Below are 19,993 nucleotides of genomic sequence, written 5' to 3'. Positions count from 1 at the left end.
GACAGCTTCGTTTCCTCCAATCACACAACGCATTGTTAGGATGTGGGCGGAGACTAAAATTACAAATTCTTCCTGTTAAATTGCCTTTTTACCTAGCTGTATGCTCGGTAACCTGGAAAGTTTTGTTCAGCTAGACGTTCAGAATACACATTTGTGTGCGTTCATGGTGACAGAACTACAAAATTAATATTTAATTCAAAACCTAAACCTATGTCCGGTCGTTTGGTAGCTTTTCCAGTAAAACAACGGTAACGTTAAGTAACTAGCCACCTTCTGATACAGCCAGCATCTTTGTTTACATTTTAGCGAGCGTAGCTGTGCTAGCTAGTTTGCTATGATCTACTGTGTTAATGTAACGTTAATGTTTAAAACGTAATGGTGTAATGTTATTGGTGAGTTAGATGTCCGTGTTCCCGGACATCCATTCAACATTTAAACACGTTGGAAATGTTGATTGAGTAACTTAAAGCAAACTTCAGCAAATCAACAAGTTGTTGATTAAGTTAGCTGAAGTCACCATGCACGTTACTCATCGTTAGGCTAATGTTTGCGAACGAAAGGAGTTTAACCGAAGATGTGCTCAGTTTGAAGAATCTGCTTCGACTGACGGATCTCAGCTTGCAAAGTGTGGGACAGAAACTTAGGTGAGATAACTTTATGACATGAACACACAGTCTACACCAGCTGATGATAGCTACAACACCACTTCTAACAGATACTACAGAGTAAACCTGCAGCCACCAATTACCAAGAGGTAGTTAAGTGCTTAATTTGACATCATCCTCACTTTATTCCTTCTTCACTGATTTTTCTGTGTACTCCTACAGTCTGTCAGAAGGACATAATGACAGGATCGAGAGTCAGCAGAAGGGTCCTGATCGCCTGACCTTACAGGAACTGCAGACACCTGATGTTCCTACATCCCAGTCAGGCTGTGTTTGTCAGGAGAGGCCTCTCAGTGGGACGGCTGATAGACGTGCTTTTGCTGGTAGTCTTAGCCCACCCTCCTCCAACTCTGGGGTGAGAACCAGCCGGGTATACTGTACACCACCTTGCCTCATGCTACATGCTGTTATTGGTGCATGTGTATAGAACAGATGCTTACCAATAATCTGGTGGATAACTTCAGTGCGATCTGCTTGTCCTTATTAAATACTATAGCACCCCTTAAAGTTAAGTCGAAGGCTAGAGAAAAAAAACAGCTTTGGCTCAATGACAATGACAGCTTAAAAAGGGAACATAGGAAAGTAGAACATAGGTGGAAGAAATCTGGACTCCAAGTAAACTACGCTAGCATGAAGGAGCTGCTGTCACAGTATAATAGAATGGTTAAGGAGGCTAGAACAAAATATCTTTCAGAACTCATCTCTTTGCATCACCATAACCCAAGGTTTTTATTTAGGACTGTTGATCTGTTGTTAAATCCGGCCCCACCTTGTGCCCCTACTGAAAGTAATGCTGACTGTGAGGTGTTTTTATTGTATTTTATTGAAAAGGTGGAAAGGTTAATTCGAGCCTCCATCACACCCAGTGCCACTTCCTCAGATTTTCCACACCCACAGCATGACTGTTTTAACAAGTTTTATCCAATTACATTTACGGAACTTGTAGAAATGGTATCACATATGAGAGTATCTTTCTAAGTTTTTATTAAGAGTCATGAATTCTGTAGGGCCTTGCTTGCTCTCAATTTTTAATAGTTCCTTATCCAGTGGCTGTGTCCCAGATTATTTTTAAACTGCGTGTGTGAATCCACTGTTAAAAAAACCTGGACTGGACATCTCCCTCCCCGAAAATTATAGACCAATCTCCAAGTTGCCCTTTATTGCTAAAATTTTAGAAAAATGGTGTCCAAGCAGCTTCTACATACATTAGAAACAAACAGCATCTTTGAAAAGTTTCAATCAGGCTTCAGGAAATACCATAGCACTGAAACGAAATTGCTCAAAGTTACCAATGATCTTTTGATAGCTGCAGATAGTGGAATGTGCTCTGTGCTTGTACTCTTAGATCTTAGTGCTGCGTTCGACACAGTTGATCATAGTACCTTCTTGGAGAGAATGAGGCGCTGGGTGGGGATATCTGGCACTGTTTTAGACTGGTTTATCTCTTACTTGACAGATAGGAGTTTCTGTGTGTCTTTTGAATAATTATACGTCCTCATACACTACTGTTAAGTATGGGGTGCCGCAGGGGTCAGTCTTGGTACCAATTTTATTTTCATTATATATGCTTCCTTTAGGGTACATTATTCAAAGACAAGGTATCTCTTTCCATTTTTATGTAGATGATACACAGTTGTACCTGCCCATTAAACGCATTGACCCTGAAATGTTAACTTCATTGAAGGACTGCCTTAGTGAATTAAAAAACTGGATGTCCGATAATTTCCTTCAATTAAACTCCGATAAAACAGAGATCCTCATCATTGGCCCCAAGCATTTGACAAAACATATTGTGCCGTTCACAGATTGCCTTGGTTTATCAGATCACTGTCTGGTTTGACAGTGATTTGTGTTTTGAGCAGCACACCACAAAGCTGGTGCAATCATGTTTTTATCATCTTAGAAACATTTCTAAAATCTGACCTTTTTTAACTTTTAATGATACTGAGACCATTTTACACGCTTTTATTTCTTCACGTATGGACTATTGTAACAGTCTCTTTTCCTTTCTGAATCGAAAATCTATTGTTCGGCTACGGTATGTCCAGAATTCAGCTGTCAGGCTTTTAACTAGAACCAAGAAACGTGATCATATCACTCCTGTTTTGGCTTCGTTACACTGGCTCCCAGTATGTTTTAGAATTGATTTTACTGATTACATTTAAGGCTTTACATGGTCTCGCCCCTTGCTATATTGCTGACCTACTAGTACCTTATATACCAGCTCGTAACTTGAGATCCTTAAGTAAGGGGCTTTTAGTGGTCCCAGAGACGAAATTAGGTCGACTGAATCAGTAAACTCTTTTAAATCCCTTGTTAAAACATACTTTTATCGTAGAGCATTCCCTGATTTTACCTGATTTTATTTGAAGTATATTTTGAAGTGACTTGTTTCTTGTATTGTTTTATATATGTTTTTATGTCAACTGCTTTATGTAAAGCACTTTGTAATGTTGGTTTTAAAAGTGCTCTATAAATAAAGATTATTATTATTATTATTATTATTATTGTTCCATATCCCCAAAACACTGGTAGATAGATTAGAAAATGTCTGTGTTCACTGAAATAATCTCTGTAGATCATTGGATTGACCACATAATGTATTTACATTACATTTATAGGTTTATTACATCAGCAGCGATAAATGAGGTGATATCATTACAGTTTTAAATGTGGTCTGTACAATAATGTTTTTTAGTGAAAGGGAAATGAGATTAAATGTTTACAGAAAGCTGTAAATGTAATTTGGATCCTTTAGGCAAGGTGCTTAGTGATAAACAGGGCCAGGGCAAGGTAACATCATAACTAAAAGGTGAATAGTAGAATACATCCCTCACCACGAACACAAACCTCTCATCCACACCTATGTTCTACCTTCCTTTTCAGTCAATCAAGGCCAGGTCAGTAAAGATGGAGTCTGTTTCTTCAAGGAAGAAGGCGAGCTGTGTGCGTCAGGAGAACGCCTGTCTGACCACGCAGGATGAGCAGTTCATCAGTGACCTTGATGCAATGCAGTATGATTTGGCCACCTACAAGTCACAGGTATGACAATCATCCCTACACAGATGATTTGTGTAAATAAAGGTGCCTTAATCTTTAAGCGCTATGTGGTGTGCTTCATCAATATAGTGTGATGTCAGTGTTCTTTGTTTCAGTGTTTTGTTGAGACATTGGCAAATCTGTCTTAAATACAAACAGAAACTGTATTGTACACATATCCTGTATGTGTTTTCTTTTTTAGGTTGGACTCAGAGGTCCCAGGATTGGGGTTAGAAACAATGTGGCAGTCATGAGTGAGCAGATCCGTCAGCTTCAAGCAGAGCTGGAGGCTCAAGCCAAAGAACTAACGTAACCTCCTGAACTTATATTTCTGCAGATGTTATTTGTGAAATTGTAATGTGGCAATTGCATACTAAATTGTTGGGGAGATTTTGGAATTAGCTATGGGGTTTGGTCAGTCTTTTATAATACATTAAATGTAAATGCTCCCTATTTGTATAGTGCCTTTGTAGTCTTTTCAACCACTCAAAGCACTTTACTATTCACACAGTGCTCAAACAGAAACTAACATTCACACACTGGTGGACAGGGGTGATGCACAAGGACACTTCGACATGCAGCCTGGAGGAGAAGGGGATTGAACTGCTGATTTTCCGATTTACGGGCAACCCGCTCTATCTCCTGAGCCACAGCCTCCCCTGTTGTCAGTTTTCCTACTGGGGCAGACTTGATTGTGGCTTTGTTTGCCTTTTACCTTTTTTCACTAACCTCTAGTTTAACCTGGAATTAATATCCTAACAACCTGTCCCTGTCTGTGTTTCCTAGGGAAGCAGAGCTGAGGGCAGAGTGTAGCCAGGAAGCAGCAGCTCACAGTGACATTGTGGTGGCGACTCTGACTGAGGAGCTGAGCGCTCTCAGAGAAGAGCTAGACAACAAGACATCACTGGGCAAACGGTGATGCCTTTTTCTGGGCCTGGCTTCTGCACACATTTTAATTTCATTACAGTTTGCAGTTCATTACAGTTCTTTTTATAATTTAGGTAACAGCATGATCCCCATATGAAATTAATCTAAAATGTGTTTTGCCATATTTGATTTTTTAATTGAACTAAATGAAGTGATTGACTTCAGCCTGAAGTTGAAACACAGGAAGATATTCCATGTTAAACTTATTTTAACAGCATGACGACGTTATTGTTTTAGTACTTACAATATGTTCTACATCATCCCTTACAGGGCTGAGCAACAAAGGAACCAAGCTCTTCAAAATGCAGAGAAACTCAAAGAAGCCTTCAAAGATTATAAGGCTACCATTTCCATTAAACTTAAGAGGGTGAGCTCAATTAACCTAAATAATTTAAATATTTAAGTATATGTCTGTTTTTATGTCACTTTAGATGCATGTTGATGCAAACAAGTGTTTTTTTTTCTTAAGGTGATGGAGAGTGAGTGCAAACTGAAAGAGAGTCTTATTGAGTGTGACAGAGAAAAAGAAGAGTTGGAAACAAAGTGTACTGTGTTGGAGAGAGGAAAGGTAGAACAGAGCCACACAATTAGGTACGCATTTTAGAGTGATTGTCTCATTGTTTCTGTACATGTTTTTTTTATGTGTGTATTTCGAAAACAGAAATAAAGGATTTCTGATTTATCGTTATCTTTCAAAAGAAGTAGCTTTGATTTGCTGGTTAAGTCACTTTTTAAATCCCCGATCTTCCCCCTCGTCTGCATCCCAGCCAACTGAAGGAGGAGGTAAAGCAGGCCAAGTGTGCGGCTGCTGCCCTTCAGGCTCAGCTGGAGGAGGCCAGACAAAAGGCCTTACATCTGGAACAGCAGCTGATGGAGCAGGGAGTGGAGTGCAGGGAGCTGGCCTCTCTGCGCAAGGAGCTGGAAGATATGCGGAACCTAATGCAGAGCAAGGAGCTGAGGGTGGCCCAGAGCCACAGGGAGGCTCAGCAGAGCCAGGCGGAGCTGGCCAGCCTGGAGGCCATACTGGCCCTGCTGCATCTACGAGAGGTGCCAATGTTTATTTGTTTTCCAAAACCTGGTTTTAGTACCACAGTAACTGTCCAAAACAACTCATGCTTATCATTGATCTTGCTCAGGTTTGACGTGTTTACTGTCAATATATGTTATTTTTTAATTTCAGGGTAGTGTTGGGCCGCTGTGTGTCAGGCCCTGCAAGTTGCCCCCAGTGGACTATTCAGGAGCAGCACACCTACTGAAGCTAAAGCCAGGTATGCTGAGAAACCTTACTTAATTACATCCTGTGTTATCTATGACTATTAAATTCAGGTTTCCCATCTTTGTTTGTGTAGATGTCTCGGTCTAATAGGCTAAAACAAGTCTGGGACCTGCCTTTTAAAGAAATCTTTTAAAGCTTTATGCAACATGGTCATTTAGTTAATTACACAGCAAAGTAGAAAAAATTACATGGGCAGGTACCATATATACTTTCCCCTTGTATACATGATTTAAAAACTAGAAGCATTTCCTTCCATTCTTTCCCCATTTGGTCAACACCCACAGGTGAAGGCTACCAGCAGCTGCTGCGAGTGCTGCAGTCGATGGAGGCTGAGAGGACCAAACAGAACAGCCTGGTCGAGCGGCTTCAGGAGCGTCTGAGCAGAGCCCAGGAGGAGATCTCCTCCCTGCAGAGCTCCATGGCCCAGAGAGCCTCCCACTACCAGAGCCTCCACTCGGAGCTGCTTGGCAAAGTCAGCCAAGCCACTGATACAGAGAAAGAGGTCACTTTTCTGATCTTCTCTTCCATCATCCCCTTTTATTAATTTGTCGTTTCTTAAACATGATCCTTGATTTTCCTTCTTTTTAATGAATTGTCTTACTGATAATTAATCTTTATTAGTTAATAATCTTACAGTTTCATGGGTATGTTTTTCACAACTACTTTCTTAGCCATCAAAAGTTATATAGGTGCATCACAAAAAATATGAATATAGGGGAAAAGTTCATTGTGAGCACCAGAATCACACTGAGAGAATAAAGGCTCAGGAAACCTTAAGAGTTAATTTGCTAATTAGAGCTCTTCTCAGATTGACATTTCTGTTTTTATATTATAAATTCTTTATTCTAAAATTCTAATACATTTTGAGATGCTGGAATTTTGAGCTGTAAGCCGTAATCAGATTATAATGGGGGAAAAACGACTTGAAATATTTCACTTTATGTAAGTATTCTCAGTGCAGTATGAATTTTATTTTACCAAGCCTGAGGGTAGAGCTTGACCTGACACCAATTTTGATTTTTGAGGATTTTAAAATCTAATATTCTTTTTTTCTTTTCCGAAACAACATAAACAAAGATTATCCCTGACATTTATATGTAGTTGTGTAGACGTCTATGTATGTGATATTGTGACATTATGCAGTTTAGTTTATATATTGTTTATAAACGAAAGTACAATTGATCTTATCAGATGATTGCTGTGTTTTGTGGCGGATTTGTGACTTATTACACCAAGCACCGATTGCCCTCTGGTGGACAGATTATGCAAGGACAACACTCATAACACGTTTGACGCATCCTTTTTCCGTCTCTCCGTTTCTTTTTTGTCTCTCACTGCCTGTTATATATTTATCTGCAATGAGCTCATTTTGGCCGATTAATATTGGCATGCCGATACTGGTATCGGCTTATTGGTTCTTATAGATTGCTGCAATTACAAGCTGTTTTTTTAAAATCTCTGTTTCACACACAGTTAAAAAGAAAAAGTGCACGTGTGGCTTCCCTGGAAAAACAGTTACAGGAGAAAACCTCAGCCTACGGTCAGGCTGCACTGAAAAACACTGAGCTGGAGAATCAGCTGCTGGTACACACACACACACACACACACACACACACACACACACACACACACACACACACGTACGTTTGTTTTTTCAGCATTTTTTTCCCTAATCACACCATCTGGCTTATTCCTGACATGATGAGCTGAGAGATTTGGTCATGATTCACAACCCCTTTCTGACAGGGGTCATGCGTAGTGTGAATGAAATCTTAAGAGCTTGTTAACACAAAGATAAGAAATACAAGGGAATCACTGCCACCCAATTCTGAAGAATCCTTCCTGCTGGAGTATTTAACTCTTACTAGACCTACAGAGATTCCCTGCGTGTCCAAATAAGGTTATTCTTCGCCCATCTGCACATGGGTGAAGATTCTGTCGGGTGTTGGATCCTAAACAAAGAAATGTGGGGTTAGTCTAGTGTGCCATCTGTTGACTGTGAGATCCATTCAGCAAGGTTTTTGTAATGAATTTTTAAAAACATATATTTTTCAACCGTTTAACTGATAGTATTAACCAGTATAAATTCTTATTGGCTAAATTATGAGTCATGGGTCCTAATGTGTACATTCTGACTGTATTCTCTGTTTGCTAGCCTGTACCACAGAGCCACTATTTTCTTTTTTTTATAGAATCCTTTACACATGATGTTTTCCTTTTTCTAATTACAGGAGAAAGCCAGCACCCTTCAGCATTACCAGTCACTTATGACCAAAAAGCAAAGAGAGTACCAGCAGTCTCTGGAAAAGTGTAAAAAGTCTCAATCTCAACAATTCACAGAGCAACAGCACAGGATAGAAATGGTGATCTACAGCTAAATCTGTCTTGCTCACTTTCTCTCCACTGAACCTCCACGGTGTGATTCTAACACACACTTTGTTGCTGTTCAGTTCATTTAAATTCTATTTAACCAAGCTTTGTTTCACCAGCTACAAAGTAATTCATCTCAAGTATGATTTAAGTTAATTTGCACCTTGTTGTGTGTGAGCCAGAGAGAATGTATACTCTCTGCTCTGACCATATATTTAAAACAGCAAAGTGATATTAAGTAACAGTATTTTGTCTCCTCTGCAGTTGCAGTTGTCTGTGGAGGAGGCTCAGTCTCGGGTGTTTGAGATGGAGCAGGAGCTGAGCTCACTCCAGAAGGAGCGAGACGAGGCTCAGAAAGCAGCTCTCCTGCTACAGAGCTCTGTGGAACAACTCACACAGGTCAGGACACGTCTTACAGTGTGTAGGACCGTATTGGTGCATCTTTTTTTCACCTTCACTGGGTAAAACAAAGGACCCATTTCAGACTTAAGTTAAAGACACAACAACTATAATTTAACCCAAGTGTATATACTGCACTGTTTATATATGGTCCCTTTTGATTACATTTCAGCAGAAGCAGGTTGAAGTAAGACACAGTGAGGAGCTGCTGCAGAGTTTCAAAGAGCAGGCGGCTCAGTCTGCCAGCAAGGTTTGTGTAAAAGACCTGGTTACCATAGACAAACACAAATAACATAGATTTAAATGTACAATTCATGGAATTCATGAATTCCGCCATAACCACAAGTATGCACCATCCATGACTTCTGTTTGTACATCAGGTGTGTGAACTACAGTCGACTCTGTCGGCGTGTAGAGAGGAGCTGAACGCATACCTGCAGCAGATGGAGGAGGTGAAGAAGAACTCTGAGAGTGAGCTGCAGAAGTACAATGACAAGGTACAGCATTATAAACAATGACACAGTTGACAATGACTCAGTTTGCAAGGGAATTTGTATGCACTTCTATGTTGCAAAGCCCACTTCTCAGGCTGATCTTCTCCCCTGCTCCTCCCTCCACAGGTGTCCTCTCTGCAGGAGAAGCTCCACCGTGCCGGCCTGGTTTGTCAGAGCTCCAGTGAGCAGAACCTGCAGCTGCAGCTTTCTCTCCAGCAGCAGCAGACCATGCTGACTGAGAGCGCTGCTCACATCTCTGAGCTGGAGGAGAGTCAGAGCCAGCTACAGGCACAGGTAAGTTAAAACTTTATCAAATAGCAGATTAATGAGAATGTTTACAGTATATGTGTAAATAAAACGCCATGGAGTATTTTTGAGTTATCAGGAATCCATTGTTTTTATTTCAACTCTAATTAGGGTTGCCAACAGTCCTGTAAATATGGAATTGTCCTATAATTGGAAACTAAAAGACATGTTCCATATTAAACTAATACAGATGTGCTTTTATTGTTTTTTAGAATCAATTCAGTGCAAGTCTGTGGGAGAGAAATATTACAGGTTAGACTACTAACAGCGATTTGTATGAGACAGTAGGAAACCCTCCTGCTCTGTTATCCCTCAGCCTTTCTATCGTGTTATGTTCCACTGCCCAAACAGAAGAAGGGGGAGGTGTGTAGACACAGCTGTTTGTGTCTCATTCACGCTCACTCTCTTGTTGACTGTACCTTCACTTCCCAGTGGTTTCCCTTCTTTCTCTACCTTTTACAATAGATTTTTAGAAGATAGATTCTTTTCACCAACATTAAGTGTTGTTTTGTTGGCAATCATCCATGCCGAATTTACCTTAAGAGCCACCTGATTTATAAAATAAAATTTAGCGAGTTCACTTCACGAGTGCCTTTGTGTCAACAGGAAACAAAACCATAGGATTTGTGAATGAAGTTTGGTGAGGAAGCAGAAAACACTGCTCTTACTATAGAGTGAAATTAGAATCAAAACGGTCACAAATGTATATTACTAGCTTCAAAAGGTTGACACCCAGTGTTTGAAAGCTTTGAAAATGAAAAGTTTTTGCAAGAATGAAGCTAGGATTTGGAAGCTTGCATGATGTTTTGATAGCAATAGCAAATCTCTGCAAACATTATTTTGTAAATTAATTTTCATTCTTCACAACTGCAGCACCTTTTTAATGTTTTTTCACTGTTTTTCCAGTGTATTTGTTGGTTTTCCAGGGAAACCTTGTAAATGGTGATCAGGTAGATGTGTACATGTTGGGAGGAAATTGTTTTGAAACATTGAAATTTGAGTTTCAAAAGGGCACATGTTTATTTTGAAAGTTATGCAGGCATGCAATACATGCATTCGTATTGCAGTCCGTTCTGCCCACACAGTTGCAAGCTTCAACATATCAAAACATTATGTAAGCCTAAACTTAGTTTGAATCTTGCAAAACCTTTTCCTAGATTTCATACTTTCAGTACTGAGTTTCAACCTTTCAATGCATGTTTTTTATTTATTTTATTTTTTTTTCAGTTTCTTTATATGACACATTCATCCCATAGTACTCTGACATGCAGATATACAAACTTGTGGTAAATCTGCACCACTGTTTAAGGGAAACGGCTTGTTTGATCTTGTGATTTCATTTATAGTTCAGCACATTTTATCAGCGGGTCGTACTTTCTGTCTTTCACAACAAGCCGAGTACAGTGGTCTCCATTCAGCAGGGAAAAACTGTACAGAGACAGTAACCTGGAGCTTCTTTGTGCCGGATGGTCTGATTTGGGTTACAGATGAGATCAGATTGCCTGTAGGGACAGACTGTCAAGAAGATGTTTATTAGGGCCTGAGCAGCGTCTGCTGCGAGGTCCCTATTAAAATCGTTGTTTTTTTATTTTATTTTTAAGCTTTAAACGCATTTAAACCTCTGATGTGGGTTAGAAATAGGTGTGACAAAATGGCTCGATAGCGCCCTTTATTTATCAAATTTGGGAGGCCTCTTGGAGTCCTACCCTAAACGCAACAGGAAGTAATTTCTTATTTACTGTGCAATTTTTGTGTATTTTTGGCTATTTACAGGCTCCGTACTTTAACGTACTGCTAGAGAATTAATCGCATTAATGAAATTTGGGCAGTGTAATCTTTGTGATGCTAAATTTCAAAGAGGTTTTATCAAATGGTGTTCCTGTGGTGATATAGTGAATTTCAATGTTTTAATGTTTCACCATCACCTCGCCCCTTTTAATTTTTCATTGTTTTGAGTAGCAGGTAATTTCTCATCATTCTTCATAGAACAGAAATAAATGCATGAAATAGATAAATAGATAGAATAAAGATACATGCTGATATTGTCTCTGTCCGTAGGTATCCAGTCTGGAGCAGCAGCTGGAACGAGCCCGGGCCTCTCTGCAGGATGAGGTAAGGAAGAGAGAGCAGGATGACCAGGAGAAAGATAAGGACCTGCTGGAGATCAGCCAGCAGAACACAAAACTCTCCGAGTCTGTCAGGTGAGAATACCTGTGCGCACATGGACACTCATGCTACACTCTGAGGAAAAATGGAAACAGAATCATTCAGAGTTAATTTTGAGAGTTGTCATTGTGGCAACAGTCATTTAGAATATCCCATTCACTGCCAGATATTGGTTCACAATTTCTCAGTAGTTTTTTTTGTTGTTGATGGTGTGGCATTATTTGTAGTTTCCCACCATCACTATTGCTAGTATTTAATACAGTTTGTATGTAACTTTTGTTGTTTGCTGAAAATATTCTTGGAAGCATCGTGTTCTTCCTGACCTGCAGCAAAGGCAGTCTAAGGCCTCAACAGTCTGTGACAGTCTTATGATTACACCACATCCCATTTGTCTGTAGGCATGAAGCAGGCCTCCCCTCCCCGCCCCATGAATATGTATATATAAATGGGGATATTACTTCATTGAGACTGGGAGATAGAAGCCTGATGGATTCGGAGTTATTTCATTCTGCAGTGCTGCTGTCTAGTTTCATTTTTGTGACATTTTAAAAGCTCCAAAGCAAAACCATGTGTGTTGTTTAAATGTGCCATCAAAAGGCATGTTTGCTCAGCTCAGTTTAGCTACTCTAACAGTTCTGGAGGGACTACCTTCTCTCTAAGTCTACGATGGGAGCCGTGCTTACATTAAGGTGAGGAATGCTGCATGACCCAAGCTGAATTTAGTTAGATAGTAAAGAATGCAATTTATATGCTGATTAATGCTGCATCATGCCTTCCCTTTATTGCAGCACATTGTCTAAAACCATATTTGTGTGGTTCAAATAAGACTTCTAATTGCTGTACAAATGTACTGATTATTGTTGTCTGTGTTTTTCTCCTTGTGCTTTCTGCAGCCATCTGACATCAGAGATGACAAAGTGTCGAGGGGAGCTGCTGTCTAAAGAGTCGGAGTTGCAGCGTCTGAAGAGGGATGTCGCGGTCAAGGCTTCTCAGCTCGGCCGCATGGAGGAAAGCCTGCAACACACAAAGAGCCAGCTCGACGGCAAAACTGACATGGGTATGTTGCACTAGAAGATTTCAGTTTCTGTTGTTATTTTTTGGCAGAGAAGAGATCAATTAAGCCATAACTACACATACATCAAACTAAGATTTCAAAATTTGAACCTCTACTTTCTATGTGATCTTAACTTATTTTTCTTTCTTACGCCTCCCAGTGGTGGATCTGGAAGAGAAGCTCCATCGCTGTGAGGCCGACAAGCTCAACTGTGTCCAGCAGGTCCAGATCCTGGAGGGACAGCTTCAGATGGTGCGGGGAGAGTTGGGTGACACTCTGAAGCAACTACAAGAACTCAGGGATGTTCTGCAAAGAACCCAAACCATCGCGGATGAGCGGCATGCCTCGATGGAGAAACTGACTGTCCAACTTAGGTGAGGATTCTCCCTCATGTGAAATATCCTTCTGCACACAGGGACAAGGGACACACCTCAGATGGAGACACTGTCCATGTGCTGTTGCCCGAATAAGATCCTCATCTATGTTCGAAAACAATATCCGCATTGTAAATGTGTGAATCACAAACACACCAACAGACACACACGGCCATGTGTGTTATTGTACCAGTGATCCACTTAAAGTCTCACACCTTTTAACTAATTTCATGGCTTATCTTTGTTCTCAGATGAAATAATGACAGTGTTTACATTTTTACTGAGGAAATCCGTTTGCTTTTTAAGATGAAATAATATGAAATTCTGATTTCTATATACTACTGTTTTTTTCCCCTTACTATCCAAGTTGGAACTTGTATAATGTGTCATGTAATTTTTTGTGACTGATTTACTCAATCTGCTTTGGTTTTGTGATGTGATATTTGTCTATTTAAAACATACCACTGACACAGATGAAACCTGTGTTAATTTGAATCATTTATGTTGTGTAACAGCAGCTGTTGTACATCAAGCACTCAATGGACATACACTCATGTTATGAATGAATCATTTTCTTGTGTAAAAGAAGAAAAAAAACAGGATGCTACATTCCATCCATTCCTGTTGGATTTTATTTAGTGTTGCTGTCTTTCAGAGTACAGGGATTACGAGTGCTTGTGTGCTAATCTCATGCCAATGCTTGAGGCAGAAAATACCATTTAAAAAAAACATACAGTTGTCAAGATCTAGGTTAAAGTCATGAGCCCTTTTACACACACAAGGGCACTGAAATGTGTTACACCCTCAGTCATGTTGACCCAAAGCAAAGAACAACCTAAGAAATGGTTAACAATAGCCTCCTATATAAAGTCTTCAAATCATGTTACTGTATTTGGCACTGCAAGAATCAAACACAGATCTGCACAGATCTGCACAGACCTGCCGTTCAGAGGACACTCCCAGTCTTGTTTCTTCAAGTTACCCAGTGTGACTTTTACAAATATTAAATAGATAAGGTATCTGATAAACTATTTATAAAATAGCGTGTGTGTGTGTGTGTGTGTGTGTGTGTGTGTGTGTGTGTGTCTTCACAGTGAGACCCAGAGGGAGTTGGAGGAGAGGACTCACGAGGTCTTAGACATGGACAGTGCGCTGAAAGAAAGACAGGGGGAGCTCCAGCAGAGAGCACAGCTGGTACAACACGCACACAAACAATAGTACACTTCATTTAATTTGAAGAACATGTTTTGCTGCCGAGTCTCTCCCCTAATTTCTGTTATGATTTTCTTAAATTGTCTTTGTTTCTTTTCTCCGGCCGTCCCCGTTGTTCTCAGCTGGGTCAGCTGGAGGTGGCCATCAGAGAGCACAAGCAGGAGATGGAGAGGAAGGTGGAGTCCCTGCAGCAGAGCTTGGAAGCCAGAGAGAGAGAACTGAGGGACACACAGAGGGAGCTCACAGACAGAAACACGAAGGTCAGGAACAGTCACGGAATAGGCAGGCAAAGCGTGAGAAAATGTTTTCACTGTCAGTCAGCTCCGCGTTGACAGACATTTCCAGACGAACCACTTGGAAAAGTACAGAACCGGATTATCTGGAGCAGGATTAAGTTCAATCATAAATGTTCACACCCTTTGAGTTTTCATTGCACAGTGGCTCATAATGATTTATGTTAAAAAATATATAAATGAAAAACAATTAAAAAAGTAAGTTAAAAGTTTAAATTAAAATAGATCAAAAGTAAAAATAAAACATCTTTTAATGGCAAAGCCATAATGGCACTGAGTTTCCTCTTGGAGATATTCACAAAACTGCTGAGAGCAACTTTAGCTGAGGGACTGAGAGAAATGGTTATGCTTATTTTTGGTGTTTCTCCTAAACTGCCAGTTAGGAGCTACTTTTAGCCTTAGGATGTTTTGTGAATACAGCCCCTGTTTACTGTCAGCTGTTATATGAGATCTGAGGGCTATACAATAGATGTTAATCAAACACTGTCAGCCACACAGTTAAGCCCTGATCATACAAAGGGTTTGTAAATGTTTACACACCTGGTTTTTGCATTTAATTTCTGTTGTAACTTCATAAAACTATAAATAATGTCTTATTTAATTGTCTTACTACTTGAGTCTAATAGAAATCATAATCTGGTGTCCTATAAGCCGCTTTGAAAATTACCTTTTAAAATCAGCACAGCAAATTGTGAGGCTGTGCAGTTGGGGGGGGCGGGGTACAGCATTGTACTTTGCGTGGCAATATTACATCTATACACAGATAAGTATTAATCTTTCATGATTTAAAACTGAATAATACAATCAATTGTTTTATCGGTCCAGTGGATGGCTAGTTTTTTGTGGTGAGGTCAGCAGAGGACAGCGAGATTAGTAAGAAGTTGGGCAAAACAGTGCAATGAACAGACTGAAAACTTTATCATTAGATAAAACAGATGTTGGCAAAGGTTTTCTTTTGGCACATAATTTGCAATTAAAAAAAGTTAAAAAATAAATATATAATATATAGTATATGGGGTTTATTAATTTTACAATTGCTTTATTTCATTACAGATCAATAAAGTCAAATAGCCCACACTTGAATCACTAAACTGTAGGCTACAACAACATAATCAACACATTTAAATAATTTTATTACACCTATTGTTTAAGAACATCATATCCTAAAAGTTAAAAGCAAATCATAAAAACTTGATTCTTTTAGTTCAGAGCAGTTCATAGAATGATTAAATGAATTCAGACATTTACCTGAGGTGAGATGTGTTACAATGTAGATCATCAAACTGTATGCTGATAAATGCACGTGCATGCATTTTAGGAGTCTCAGGAGCTCGGCCAGCAGCTGCACATGTCACAGCAGAAACTTCAGAATTCACTAAAAGAGCTTGAAGAAACTCACCGTCACTGTGAGGCTTTAACCAGAGAGTTGGACGCCACCAAGCTGCACACAAAAAAGCAGGTAAAGTCAAAGCACATTTTATTATTATTTAATCGCTCATATTTAAGTTTTTCAGTGTATAACTTGTAGGCAGTGTTGTCACACAAAAAATACATTTTAGCAAGTAAACTGTTGTTGTAAAAACGGTTATGTTATGAAATACTATGACTTATTTCAACATACTAGCATTTTTACTCTTGAAAAGTATGTTAGTTAAGTTAGACTTCATTCAAAACAACAAGGAAACGTCTTACACCACTGGCAGAATCTTTTGGTGTTGTAAGTTTAAAAAAAAGAAGGATTTTTTGCTCTTTATATCTGCTTCATTGCTACTACCACCAATAAGGTGTGTGTCTTTGCAGGAGGTCCAGCTGTGTGGCATGGAGGAGGAGCTGGCACTGAAGGAGGCACGCTGGCTGCAGTTGGAGGCCGGGCTGCAGAGCACCATCAGCTCTTTAGAGCAGGAGCTGGACCTGGAGAGAGAGCAGCACAGCAAGGAGGTACAGTAGCTACAGAGGCTTCAAGACTGATGTCGTCTTCCTCCATCTAATGCAACAAACCAGTCTATCAAAATAGAGACTTTTTTTTACTTCAAACTGTTTTATCAAAGTGACTGTGAAATCATGATGCTGTAGTACAGGTTTTGCAGTTATTCTACAATACGTGGCTCTTCGACACTGTAAGATCATACTATTACTGTACAACAATGTGACACCGCTTGTTCTGCAGATTCGGCATTGTGGGTTCTCTTGTTCCCTCTTAGTGTCTGTTTCTGTCTGATTTCTTTTCCTCTTTTTGTATAATGTTTAAATAAGTTTTTTGTAGTTGTCACCAACACTGTGTGAATTCCTCATTCTTTTTACATTTTGAGTTTCTTTTCTCATCACTTCATCTCTGCCACACATAGCTGACAATATCCTGCTATTTGTTTGCTCTTGTCCTGCTACAACCTTTGGGCTTACCTGATTACATCAAAAGGAGGTAGATCATATTCTTATCAGAGCAGCATTTCAAGCTGCATGTCAGCTTGTTTAAACCCATCTAGTCTCATTTGTCTGTTTTCCCTTCCTCCCCAGCTGGAGGCCCTTCAGCAGACTCGAGGCCAGCTCCTCAAAGTCTCTGAGCAGATCTCCTCCAGCATGCGCTCGTCCCAGGAGCAGCTTGCCGCTAAACTTCAGCAGAGCCAGCACCAGCTGGAGCAGGTCAGGGCCCAGTGCGATCACACCAAAAGCCAGCTGGAGCAAACTAAGACTGAGTTGGCTTGCACCCAGGACCAAGCCAGTCACCTCCAGACACAGAGAGACCAGACTCAAACCCAGCTCCTTCAGAGTAAAGCCCAGCTGGAGCAAAGCAGGATTCTGTATGAACAGACCAGAGCACAGAACAGTCACCTCCACGCCCAACTGGAGCAGCTCAGTGCCCAGTTAAATCAAGCCAGAGTCCAGGTCGCCCAGCTCCAAACTCAGCTCCAGGCCTTTGAGAAGTCCATGGAGACCTCCAGCGAGTCCCTGCTCATCAAGGTTTGAGTTCTTTAGAAGTGTGAGTGTCATGAAAGTTGCATTATGGAAGTGTATCTGGGAATGAAGTTTGTGTCTCCCTGCAGGAGTCTGAGGTGACCCGTCTCAAAGCCCGGATCTCCAGTCTGGAGCGAGCTGCTGACCGCCAGCATCTGTGCGACAACACGCTCTCCCTTCCTGCTCTGGACCAATTCACGCACTCAGAGCACTCCTTCTACCCTCACTCCCCTCCTTCCTCCCCCAGAAATCCTCAGACAGCTGCTGCCCCCTCTTCTAAACAGGCACACTCGACTCGCCTCCTCTCCCCAACACACACTCGAACTTGCTCCTCACCCCCTGCTGACGCATACCTTCAGCCCACCTCGGCCCCTCATCTATCACACCAAACTGAGAGCCACCAAACTTGCGATTGGCTGCAGAGCAACAGTCTCGACTCCTCCCTGGATCTCCCTGTGAGCCTGAAGGCCACTCTGAGGGAGGCTTTGAGCAAGCAGCCGTGGGAGTCCTCCTCCCCCTCCGTCTCCTCTTTCCCGGACACGGTGGACCACAGCTGGCAGGGCCTCAGCGCCACGGAGGCCACAGCAACCTCTGACCTCTCCTTCAACCCCCTGACGTACATGGCAGACAAGCAAGACGACCTCCACATGGAGGCTACCTCGATGCAAGAGGGGGACGACGAGCAGACGAGTGAGTCGAGGAGGGACTCTGTGTGCACCCTAGTGGATCAAGAGGTGGATATGAGTTCACTGACGGGGATGCTGAGGTTTGTTAATCAGACGTTAGCCATGCAGCAGGACCCTTCTTTGTGGAGCTCCACGGGATTATCAGAGACGGGACGCAGCCTCACACTCCAGGTAACAACCCCACCCCTTATCTGACACATACAATGATTCAGATGAGGATAGTTGGCAGATGAATCGATGATGAAAATAAATGTTAGTTGCAAACCTATAATGAGTGGTGCATCAAAGTGTGTTTACAGTCACCTAATCTGATGAACCTTTTAAAAAATGCTTGTTTTGAATACTTTTACTTAATATTGGTTTAGCCTCTAATTTGGTTCCATCCTGTCAAAGCATTAAATAGACAGATCCCAGTTCTTACATAACATTTCTCTGCAGGCTTTATTATAAGGAGACACACATCTTTATGTTATATTCACACAGACATAAATTAACTTTGTCAGCTGTATGTTTTTAGGAAAGATTTCCCTTTCTATATGGGGTTACAAGTCACACAGGATATCCAAGGCTACAGCTAGAAGCCTCTACTGTTAAAAACAATCTTCACTACTTACTCTTTTTCCAGTTTTGACTTGCAAGACAAAGCAATTCAACAAAACTTTACCATAAAGAATTCCTTGCAGATATTAAATCAGATTAAATTGGCTCACCAAACTCCCAGTCTTTCCATACACAGTCTGGAGAGAGAGGCTGTCAGAACAGTTTTCTCTGTGGCCACTTCAGGGCTAAGTACTTTACCTGAGATGTTGCTGTATGTAATCTTGTAAACTGTCAGGCAGCCTTTTTGTTCTGTTTGTGTTCCACTTGGTGTTGTGTCACTGTAAAATTTTAACTATAAATAAAGTATAGAAATAATTTAATAATCATGACCAACTGAGCAACAAAGTTAAAGAGAAAAAAAAACACATTTGATCATTATTTATTACGTTTAACAAAAAAAAAACAACATAGTGTTTCTTCCAGAAAAGGTTTTGTGTGAGACTGATGCATTTTTCCCTTTCCATTTTAGAGGGACGTTAAGGAGACATGAAGCTATTTTGCCATGGAGACATCAGAGAGGAGGAGAGCTGTTTACATTGGCATCAGTCTTGTGTGTCAGAGTACCTGTAATACAGTCCTACATTAATTAACATCTCTCCCTGAGTCCGTCCCTTTGGTGTATGTTATTGAAATCAAGCTGCAACATTGTCTGTCAGGTAGATGATGGTGACCACTACATTCCAGGCTGTAAATGATGTTTTGCATTTTATGTTGTCTTTTCCTAACTGATATTTATATATTTGTACACTATTTTAAATAAGCTAAGTGAATAAAATGTTTTTTTGTATAAGTATTTGTTCCTTTTAACTTGCATATGTTGGGTTCTTTTTTTCTACCACTGTGATTCTTAGTTATTCTCCAAAGAAATGTAAAGCCCTGCTTTCCCTAACATCTGTTTGGATGTTCCCATGCTGTTGGTGACTGCAGGGTCGTGTTACCAGAACTACTGGCAGCTTCCCGTCCAGGAGAAGAGTTTTTGGCTCAGCACTGTGGAGGGGGTCATGTTGGATTTGGCAGTCTCGTGGTTTACATAACAAGAACATCAGAAATCTTTGGAGAGTTTGAGGCTGTTTTCACTCATCATATGAAGATCTAGTATGAGTTAATCAAGGTTTATTGATGTAAGGAAGGAAACCTGTTGGAATATTGAAAAAGCTGCACACTAATTCTGCCATGCGTA

General features: G+C 40.6%; 1 protein-coding gene and 1 long non-coding RNA gene across 3 annotated transcripts; one reads left to right on the top strand and one right to left on the bottom strand.

Annotated features, from left to right (window-relative positions):
- Nucleotides 1-76: 76 nt before the first annotated feature.
- LOC119892844 (coiled-coil domain-containing protein 18-like) lies at nt 77-19,620 on the top strand. Of its 2 annotated transcripts, none has more exons than XM_038704856.1 (26): nt 77-644; nt 828-1,020; nt 3,552-3,707; nt 3,907-4,013; nt 4,491-4,619; nt 4,902-4,998; nt 5,101-5,222; nt 5,399-5,678; nt 5,812-5,899; nt 6,192-6,409; nt 7,381-7,491; nt 8,139-8,270; nt 8,542-8,676; nt 8,852-8,926; nt 9,057-9,173; nt 9,297-9,464; nt 11,535-11,677; nt 12,536-12,699; nt 12,857-13,070; nt 14,165-14,264; nt 14,405-14,542; nt 15,894-16,034; nt 16,376-16,513; nt 17,090-17,533; nt 17,617-18,384; nt 19,283-19,620. In XM_038704856.1, exons 1-26 carry the CDS (start codon nt 544-546, stop codon nt 19,301-19,303), a joined length of 4,500 nt encoding a protein of 1,499 aa, XP_038560784.1. In that variant the 5' UTR covers nt 77-543; the 3' UTR covers nt 19,304-19,620. The 2 variants fall into 2 exon arrangements, with proteins under 2 accessions (XP_038560784.1, XP_038560783.1); XM_038704855.1 differs by having other exon boundaries at nt 8,849-8,926.
- On the bottom strand, nt 13,676-17,100 carry LOC119892846. The gene is made up of 2 exons (XR_005442651.1): nt 16,976-17,100; nt 13,676-16,486 (listed from the first exon to the last, which is right to left on the bottom strand). It is a non-coding gene; the product is annotated as an uncharacterized LOC119892846 (long non-coding RNA).
- Nucleotides 19,621-19,993: the final 373 nt, after the last annotated feature.

This window comes from Micropterus salmoides, unplaced genomic scaffold (assembly GCF_014851395.1).
Source record: "Micropterus salmoides isolate LMB-PRFRI ecotype aquatic unplaced genomic scaffold, ASM1485139v1 Ms_hic_scaffold_725, whole genome shotgun sequence".
NCBI classification, from domain to species: Eukaryota; Metazoa; Chordata; class Actinopteri; order Centrarchiformes; family Centrarchidae; genus Micropterus; species Micropterus salmoides.
The sequence above is the reverse complement of the archived record's forward strand: the minus strand, read 5'-3'. Positions and strand labels throughout refer to the sequence as shown.

Coding starts and splice junctions, on each gene's coding strand:
- LOC119892844 (XM_038704855.1), top strand. CDS start 544: ATGTTTGCGAACGAAAGGAGTTTAACCGAAGATGTGCTCAGTTTGAAG. Junction 1,021..3,551: donor CACCCTCCTCCAACTCTGGG/GTGAGAACCAGC, acceptor CTTCCTTTTCAG/TCAATCAAGGCCAGGTCAGT. Junction 5,900..6,191: donor CCTACTGAAGCTAAAGCCAG/GTATGCTGAGAA, acceptor CAACACCCACAG/GTGAAGGCTACCAGCAGCTG.